Source organism: Cyprinodon variegatus, unplaced genomic scaffold (genome assembly GCF_000732505.1).
Source record: "Cyprinodon variegatus isolate N-32 unplaced genomic scaffold, C_variegatus-1.0 Scaffold32, whole genome shotgun sequence".
NCBI lineage: Eukaryota > Metazoa > Chordata > Actinopteri > Cyprinodontiformes > Cyprinodontidae > Cyprinodon > Cyprinodon variegatus.
In genome coordinates, this window is record NW_015150485.1 from 126,466 (window position 1) to 136,501 (window position 10,036).

Here is a 10,036-nt window from a genome sequence, read left to right on the forward strand (position 1 = left end):
GTTATGTATAATATATTACATTTCTGACTGTATATCCCTGTAATTATTACACACTGTAGCTTTAAAGATAATCAATTAAACGAATAAAAGCAAAAAAACAAAACAAGAGAACAGATTTTGTTTCTTTTAATCATTTATTTTCATGCCACTGTTGACAATTGGATTTATAACAAACACAAGATCTTTAATCTGAGTAGATTGTAGGAAGGTTGGGCAAGACGCTGGTCCAGAAATTCACATAACGCATCCTAAGCTTCTCTTTTACGTAGCTGCTGTCCATGTCTCCATTGATTTCTACAAACTTGTGTCCAGTGGACGTGAATGCTGGCCATGAAGCAGGAACACTCAGATCTCCTGTGTTAGGGTCTCTGGAACCATAATCAGAAAAAAGAAAATGTCAGGAATAAAGTGATCAGTTTCTGTAGTTGGTAAATGTATTTTGTGTTGCTGTTATACCCCGTCTTGGCAAAGTTGGTCCAGTAGGCGATCATGTATCCAGAAACGTCACGGTGGCGAGGCCAGTATCCCAGTGGGGTGGAGAATGGCTTTCCGAAGACATACTGCAAGTCATCAGCGTGGTCAGCTCCAAGCCAGCTGGGGAAGGGTGTGAGGAGGCCTCCCAGACGGTTGGGTTCGGAGAACAGGTACGAATAGGTGCGACCAGTTCTTTAGTGGAAAATTAAATATACAAACAGTAACTCAGAATATTTATAAACCTTAAACCTATCCTTATTTTGTCAGAGTTTGGGGACCACTGGAAATATTTTCTTGGCTATTTATCAAAATCAGTAAAGAAAAAAAAAAGAAAAAAATCTATTGCTGAAATAAATAAATGAATTTTCAACAAACCAAAACAACCAGACACATCACCTCCCTTCTCACAAGCATCCTTCCTCCTCCAGCTACCTTCATACATCTCCTCCTTAGGCACACACATGATCATCCACTCACAAACATCCCTGCTGGCGATCAGTCCATCTCATTCGCTGGACAAGCATTAGCTGCACATTATTATTTATAAACCTACTGCATCCCTATGTACATATTTTGCTTTTGAGAATGTTATATATATATATATATATATAATAGTTTCTTGGAAGAAAAACCCAAAATGGTCAAGAAATAACTTGAAAAGATCAAGTCAGACATTGCTTTTCAACTATGCTTTATCAAAACTATGAACAAAATAAACTCAGGTCTGACAAAAAATGATGGTACCCTTAACTTGATATATTTATTGCACAAGTTTTTGATACAATTGTTGCAAACAAACAATTCCTGTAACTGGCATTGATAATTCTGCACCTAGTCTCAGCACGTATTTCGACCCACTCCTCATTAGCAAACTGTCCCAGTTGAAGGGTGCCTTGTCATGACAGCACGTTTCATTTACTCCATTTAAGATTTAGGTCATGATTCACAAAACGGGGAGTGGCGGCCTAGTGGTTAGAACAAAGAGCTTGGAATCCAGAGGTTCTGAGCTCGAGCCCCACTCCCACAGATTGCCACACTGGGTCCCTGAGCAAAAGACCCTTAACCCCACACTGCTCCCCATACGTCGCATAAGGCAGCCCACTGCTACCCAAAGGGATGGGTTAAATGCAGAGAGTTCGTTTTGTTGCTCTGTACTTGTGACAGAGTAATGACAATAAAAAGCTTTAAAAAAATTATAGATTTTTTGGGGTTATTATGCTGACTAGGGGAAATGCCTTGATTTAATGTGTACATCCCCATGCACTATTTTAAGGAGTACCATCATTTTATCCAGGCCTGTTTTGTAAGTGTGTTCAATTTTTTTTTCTTATTCTGTTGCAGTATGGTTCAAAAGCAATGTCTGACTTTTATTTGGTAAATTTCAAAAATCACTTTTGTTTGATTCAAATTATTTCTGTGACCATGTGGGTTTTTCTTTCATTTACTAGGGGTACCAACAGTTTTGTCTATGTATGTATACTGAGAGAAAATTACCTACAGGTGCAATTTGTTTACCAATGAAGAGACGACTAAAGGCATTGAGCTATATTTAGAAGAAGACTTTTACAAATTGTTAAGCTCCTCTTCAGCTTCTATAGAAATCTCTGCAAGCGATACTTGTTGAGAAGGATCTTTTTCTTACCCAGCATTGGAGGCATGAAGATAAAGAGCTGCCTGAGTTGGAATCAAGAAGATGTAGTCTGTTTCGATGGCCACAACAGTTTTTTTGATATCTTTCCCGCTTGGATTACTTCCCCACTCTGAGCTGTATGTGGCAAAGGCATTGTCCGAACCAAGCGTTCCTTTCTCCTTGGTAAAGGAGCGCAAGAGCCTCTTCACCTCATCACTGCAGTCAAGAGGAGAAGACTAAAATTAGACTGAAATCTAAAGACACGTGTTTTTTCATTGGATTCCTAAAAGAAAAGGCTATAGAAATCAAGAGTGGTTTAAAGCTTTTATACTTAAACTGCTCCCAACATGTTACATTTTTCCCAAAGTTCAGTAAGTCTATTGTAACTCACACAGTGGTGTCTAAGAGGCCCGAGTTGACTGATGGAACATCTAAGCCTGTGAAGATGTGTCCATCCATGTCATTAGCTCCAGCCATGTAGTCAATGTCGGCAGCATTGTGGAACAGATTGGACGGGTCATCTGGCAGGAAGTCGCCATCAATCACAGGAGACAGAGCCAGGTTGTACACAATAGGGGCTGACAAATGGAGACATGAAAATGGATAAATTGTAATGCAAAGTGTTGATTACAAAAATGTAGATTTGCCTCTGATGTTTAAACTTAATCCTGACTTGAGTCTTAGGGGATATCATGGAAATAAACATGTCATGATTAATGACATATTGTCTGTATAACATAAGGGTCTGACACATTGCTGATTGAGTAATGAACCCAGAGTGCCACTTAACAGCACTTTGAGCTCTAACTGCAGAATTTTATTGTTAGGCAATGAAACAGACATGATGACACTTGATCAGACATATTTTTGGTTCTCTTATGTAGGATTTAATCTATTGGGGTAGAAGTGGCCTTGTTTTTACAAGTAACTGCACGACTTTTCAATTTGCTGGTCCGAAGTGGTCTGCTGTGTTGGATTTGAGAACACAGAGGAAGACTGTTCCATTTTGTGGCACTGTACAAGATCTAGTTCCCCTAGTGGCTAAAAGTTGCACAGTGCTGCTTTAATTTTAGTTAAACTATTCCATCGGTCATCTCCGCTTAATCCGTCATGGTCGCAGTGGATCAGTGCCTATCTCCGGTATCCTATTGGTGAAAGGCTGGCTACACAATGGACAGGTTGCTAGTCTGTCGGAGGGAGACACCAAGACAGGTCTGCCGGAGTACCTGGAGAGAACCCACTCATGCACAGGGAAAACATGCTAACTCTATGCAGAAAGACTCTGGGCCGGGAATCTAACACAGAACCTTCTTGATGCAAGGCAGCAGTGCTATCAATTATACCACCATGCAGTCCTACTTAAAATATTTTTTTCCCATTAATTTTGATACCTGTTATTTATTTCAGGAAAATTTACTTGTGAGTCAAATTTTCTTTATTGTAACGAATCAAGTGTCCTATGGAATTTGTTGCCAAAACAGAGAATAAGCTTGTAAATTGTTTTGTTTTTTTCCCAGTGGCTCATTAGAGGATATGTAGAACACCTTCAAACTGAGAAAATGACATCACTGTTTAGAAAATGTTTCATATTAGTAAAGTTAATAAAAAAATGAAGGTCTTTATAGACAATATATTGGGCCTTTCCCATAAAAAATAAACATGTAAGGCTAAAGGGATTAAAACTTTTGTGTATTTATCCAACAATGGTTCCTGTTTACAGCTGATTTAGATTTAAACCTGTGTTAAGATTTGCACATATTTACCATTTAAGTCCAGTCTTTCTCTTTCTATTTCAAATGAAATATTTATTTTAAACCTCTGCAGAGTGCTCAAGGGTTTATGGGAGTTTTTCCAACTGGCACACATGTTTTTTTTTTTTTTTGTGATCCACTTTACAATGTTTTGGTCTGGCATGAGGTCAGATATAAGTGCATAGCTTACCGTCAGGAGAACCGGACAAATTGATAGTTGCCGCCAAAGTCAGAGTCTTGGGATCGGTCATCTTAAGACACTTGGCCATGTTATGATCGGTGGGACAGTTGACTTTCAGAGCAATCTAGAGGTTTAAGGTTAAAAAAAAAAAAAAGTCCCATCACTAGGTTTTAAAAATATGTAACCTCGATGGTACAAACCATAAGAGGACCCACCTACCTCTTCCGTAAACTTGCGAGGGTTTCTGTTAACAGCCCAAGGGCAAAGAGCAACACCGCTCTGAGAGATGGCTCTCCTTATGAGCCCCTTGTTGTGCGGAGTGAGGGTCTGAGGCAAAAAGCAGAAATATATATATTTTTTTTTTTCATTTTTTGAACTTCTTAGTTCAGGCAGTTTCTTACCTGAAAGCTAACACTGGCTCCTCCAGCAGACTCTCCAAAGATGGTGATTTTGTTGGGGTCTCCTCCAAATGATTTGATGTTTCTGTGCACCCATGCGATGGCGGCCTGCTGGTCCCACAGACCATAATTTCCTAAACAAGAACCCAAGTGAAGTTTGCAATAAAAGGTTAAAATAACATCAGAATCTTTTTTAACGGTTACCTACCTGGCATAGAAGAGTCACCGGTGCTCAGGAAGCCAAGAGCTCCCACACGGTATCCTAGTGTCACAACAATAACATTTCCTCTGTCTGCGATTTCCTGTCCGCTGTACAGATAGTTATCTAGGAAGTTAGCGCCCATTGAGCCGCCAACCAGGAAACCTCCACCAAAGATCCAGACCATAACAGGGAGATCGGAGGCCACTGAAAAAATAGGGGAATATTGAAGTTAGCCCTGGCTATATCTCAGACACAGTGTTTTAATTCCAGGATTTACCCGATTTGATGTGAGGAACCCAGATATTCAGGTAGAGACAATCCTCACTGCCATAGACATCATTCATTAGAATAGTCAGCTGAAGGCATCTCTCCTTGTAGCTAGTGGCCTTCAGAATACCTGTTTAGAGACAGACACGTGAGGTACAAATTTTAAGATAGCTGTAGGTGCATAAATTGTGGTAAAGTAAATTTGTGTCTGTGACATGGTTTTTGATCAAATGAAAAAAAAAGTGTAAGAAAGGCATATAAAGGAAATGCAAACATGGGCATTATTTCACATTCCATTGTGATTTAACCCTGTAATGCCAAATGTATCGTATTTGATACATACGGTTTCTGAAATGTTTTGCATCTGACACCTTTTGCATAATTTAATGGTAAAAAACTTTGTTCAAAATCCTATTGTACACAATCAGATATACCTGATAACAGCCAGTAGAAGAATACATAAAAAATAATCTCGACCTATCGCATAGTAATAAATTATTAATATCAAAAATGTAATTCTGTTTTTTCTGTTTACGTATTAAGGTAAAAGGGCAAATAAGGAATTAAAACAAAAAAAAAGTAATTTTCTGTTTTGTTTTATTCTTGGATCAGGCTTTAAAGGGTTAAGATGTAATAAAGGACATTTGTGACCCAAAATAGGTTAATTTCCTTTTTTGAAAATTCAAAGTGGACTAGAGGTGCTGCAAAAGTGTAATCTGTGGTCATGTATTGTGCCAACATCACTTATGTATATATGCTTTATATATGCTTAAAGTTGAAGATAATTTTTTTTTTATTTTAAAGTTAAAAACAGCACTTTAAAACACTTAATTGCTTCTTTTAACAGCTCCCTTTACATGTTTTATTATTTGACTAAATAAAGGCACATTAGAAGACTGAAATGTAAATGCATAGGGCATACTGAAAAAAATATGTCACTACAGCTTCTAAGTTATAAATAAATTACAAATTCATTCCTAGCGTCATCCGCTGCTACTCTTATGATGTTCTGCTTTATCTGTGAGTTTCAGTTTTTAATTAAAACTCCCAGCTCTCACAATATGTCATCCAACTTAAGTGATGTTTTATAGTATAAAAAGTATAATATATGGCTTAGAGGTTGTGCAGTAACTCAGCTAGTGACTCCAAACTAAGCTGCTAACTTCGTTAACTTTTTAGAAAAGAAACTAGGAACAATAACTAGTTGCATTTTTATGTAATGAAACCAACACTGTGCATAAGCACTGCAAGAAAAACATTAGGCTAACTTTAAGCTGCTAACAGCTGAAGTCAGGATGAGTGCCAGACCTTCATTTGGCTCTAAAGGGCTATTCTACATGCTTCATGTAGAAGTTACCATGTTTCATTTTCTACATTCCTGTCAAAAGTCTTTGTAATCTGTCTTTTTTGAAAGGCCAAAGGTTTTAATAGACATAAGTGACAGTTTGGCTGATTTACCCACCATCCCAGCCTTGGTGACGCGTTGGCTTCTCAAACCTTCCAGGAACCCCAGCAAAGGGAATGCCTTTGAAAATGTCCATGTAGCGCTTGTACCCAAGGTAAACATTTTTTCCCTCTACCTGTCCTCCCTCGGTAGAGACAACACCAAGCTGTAAAAGGTCAGCAAAGAAAAATTAAATACATGGGGTTAGTTATTATTAAATGAAGGATTCAAAATTATATTTATAATATAGTTAGGCAGCCTGCATAACTCAATCATATCTTCAAACACAAAGTCAAGTACATTTTCCGCACTACAGATTAACTAAAATATTAATATAGCTGCTTTAGTGACACAACACTGTAAGATTTTTTTTTTGTTTTTTATCTAAAATGACATGTAAGCTACTGGAAACCCTTAATTTAGGAATTTTCTTATTAAAATTGAACCTACGGAGATGGCAGAGACGGTTTCCAGCAAGATGGCAGCTGCAATCAAAATCCCAAACATTGTCAGTTGGATTCCTCTGTGAACACCAGGATTGTTTTTCAGGCTCCTATTTATAAAGGAGACCTGCCCATGACATATGCCACAGCAACATCTGGGACATATGCACCTTATGTGCATTTTTTTCTCACGGATACATATGATTAACTAGCTGACGTTTGCTGGTGAAAAAATGTGGAAAAAACATGTGGTGAAGATTTAGCACTCACATTTTTTGCAGCTTTTGAACACGAAGAAAAATGGTCGAATAGGATAGAAAAAAGATCAACAATGTTTAGACCATTTAAATAAAAAAAAAGAAAAAATTACAGGTTAAGTTTTCGATATTCCAAAAATCTTTCAAAAATCTGACGGCATGAGATCCACCTACAGAAACCATGTTAAGTAAATACATTTTCTTCATACAGATGCATGAATAACTTTATATATGCGTAATAACTATAGAAGTATGAATATCAATCTATATATATAGATGGATAAATAAATATATAAATACCCATGTAAACACAAACCCATTGGTACCTTCTTCTTCTCCTTTGACTGTTTGAGCTGATGTAAAGAGTACATTTCTCCACTGTGAGATCAATAAAGTTATTCAATCAATCATTTAATCAATGCAATCAATCAAACAATCATTCGAAAGACTGGTTTGTTGTGGCGTAACTCTAGATGTTTTAAAAGAGAAAAAGTGCATCTTTGGCTCAAGTTTATAGCTTTTATTTGTTTCAAATGCAGACTTTTTAATCCATGCCAAACATAACTTGGCATTACTGAACAATTTACTGAACATTGTTTTTTGACAAGAACATTTTTGACAAGAAAATTTTCAGGGAAAGTTTTTAGTTATCCATGTTGTGTATTGATATTCCTGATTCCATGAGTGCATCCTATGTATTTTATTTGCATATGTACATAATTTTGGGGGTTTATGGCTGGTTATTTTTCTTGTTTTGAAAAGGTTGCCACCCTATCACCAGGGGGAAAACACTAAATCCTATTTATCAGGAAACAAGACTTTGTTTGTACAGCTGTGTAACTCAGCTCAAAGTCTCAAAACACTGCTGAGGTTGTAAAGCTTACAGCCTACCTGTTATTTCTACATGTAGAAGCTGCACTGTTTACTGTTACCTAATGGGTTTCTTCATTGTAAGTGTTAATAAAAAAAATACGCATTATTTAAAAAAAAGTCTAGTTTGGCTGTTCTTTATCAGGTAATGCAATTATTAAAATGTATTTAGAATAATACAAAAACATGGAACAGATTCCATGTTACCACGATTTCTAAAACACAAAACCAAAATGTAAAACTTATTTTAAGCCTTCCCTATTTGACTATAACGGACCTGTCTAATTATAAATCATTAATAAAACTTTCAGTTTTCGCTTCATTTTCTAGTATCTATTATTGATTGTTTTCACACGTTTTATTATTTACTGTTTTATTGTTAAGTTCCGTGTTTTTCTTCTTGCCATTTTGGCTTTAATGTTACCCATTTTTATTGATACTTCTTTTATGTTGATCTTACTCTGACAATGAGTTTTAACCAAGAAATGTGGGAGCTGTCAGTGGTTTTGGCTACATGTTTAGGATAAAGAAAAAAGTTGGCTCCAATATGGGCTCTAACCTACGAAGATAAGTGATGCATCTGAGGTTTTAATCCTCCGCTATGAGTAATGTTTTGCAAAATGATTAAACTTTAGACAATTAAAGATCCAACTGAATTACCAGGAGATGTTGCTCCAGGCTTTTGATCACAAGATGTAAGTCAGAAGCTAAAGGCAAAAGTTATAAAATTCCAAATTCTTTATTTTGATTTACAAATGTTTAAAGAAAACCAACAGGTTTTAGGATTGTTAAATAAAAAAAGTAAGAACCCGGATCAACAATATGAAGGAAAAAACTAAAATTAAGGGTTTCCAAGAACAGCAACTGATTTTTACTCCGTGAAATTATATTTCAATAAAAAAGAAAAGATAACTAATGATATCTATCTATATGCAAAATGAAACAATTAAAATAAGCAGCTCATATGATACAATGCAAATACTGACATGTAAAACAATACAACAAACTTAAAAGGAAGCAAAAAAAAAAACTGTAAACTAACTCACCGATTGCAAGAAGGGAAACTAAAAGGGAATAAAAAGGGAAAAAATACATTAACATTTTCCATTTGCAGATTGAAGACTGGAGCAACAATGTAAATTGGACTGTACCCTGTAGGAAAGTTCAAGACATCAAACAAGTTCTGGGATCAGAAGTTTTAAATTTTGTATTGTCCCAAAACTCTACAGTCTCTGAAATAAACCCACTGGCCAACCTGCAGGGGGGCCTCACTGACTCAAAGGTCATACCTTTCCAGGGGAGCTTTTTCTTCTCAAGTGCTCCACTCCTTCAGTCTCTTCAGCAACTGAAAGTTCCCTGTAACTCAGAGAAATTATATAAAAGGTCTGTTTTGCACAGATCTGGTTCTGAAGCTAGCCACGTCTCCACTTAGCCTTGATCAGTCTGCAGATTCTGGTCTTTGCATGTGACCTTCCATGATGGCTCCTCTTCGGTGTGGCAGGTTTGAAAGACACAGAGGCTATGTTCAAATGTGGGGGCTGCATCCTCCAAAGGTCAGATTTATCTGTGCAACTTCTCTTTGGATTCGAAGACTCCTTTGTACGCAGCCGACAAGTGCAGCATTCTTTTAGCCTGGTTGGAAGGACAGGTCCAGTTTATTCTTCTTCACTTAGGGTATCCCGTGATCCATTCGAGTCCAAGCAAGCTGGCTGCTCCGTGCTAAGAGGAAAAAGAGAAATCATGAAGAACAGTGGTGAATATTGTAAGTACAGTTTAATATAATACAAGTATGTGAATATTTTCATCTTAAATCAATAAAAAGAGTTATTCTAAATGGTTATTTAGTCACATATAAAGCAGGTAATGTTTGATTGTTTAAAATGTTTTATATGTCCCTGTGCAAATGATGAACCTGTGCATGATGGCTCACATTAAAGCACAGATTCAAATATCTGTGCAGTGGAGGAATACAGTCTGATATCTGTGACGACGGTACTGCTGCTGAAGCTGCTCAAGAATGTGATTAACACAGAGAACAGTAGTGAGAAGTTCGGCATCCATTCTTTGCCTGCTATCTGAGTCAATTGTCATGGAGTTTAGACTGAATAAGGGGTGGTGA

General features: G+C 36.9%; 1 protein-coding gene across 1 annotated transcript; it reads right to left on the minus strand.

The window, feature by feature from the left end:
- Nucleotides 1-150: 150 nt before the first annotated feature.
- cel (carboxyl ester lipase) lies at nt 151-9,630 on the minus strand. The gene is made up of 12 exons (XM_015401500.1): nt 9,207-9,630; nt 8,964-8,981; nt 6,366-6,513; nt 4,914-5,033; nt 4,643-4,840; nt 4,438-4,568; nt 4,256-4,363; nt 4,046-4,160; nt 2,496-2,682; nt 2,117-2,320; nt 457-666; nt 151-368 (listed from the first exon to the last, which is right to left on the minus strand). Exons 3-12 carry the CDS (start codon nt 6,442-6,444, stop codon nt 185-187), a joined length of 1,536 nt encoding a protein of 511 aa, XP_015256986.1. The 5' UTR covers nt 6,445-6,513; nt 8,964-8,981; nt 9,207-9,630; the 3' UTR covers nt 151-184.
- Between the last annotated feature and the right edge of the window lie 406 nt (nt 9,631-10,036).

Coding starts and splice junctions, on each gene's coding strand:
- cel (XM_015401500.1), bottom strand. CDS start 6,444: ATGGACATTTTCAAAGGCATTCCCTTTGCTGGGGTTCCTGGAAGGTTT. Junction 4,161..4,255: donor CTCGCAAGTTTACGGAAGAG/GTAGGTGGGTCC, acceptor TTAAACCTCTAG/ATTGCTCTGAAAGTCAACTG. Junction 369..456: donor ACCAACTTTGCCAAGACGGG/GTATAACAGCAA, acceptor TTATGGTTCCAG/AGACCCTAACACAGGAGATC.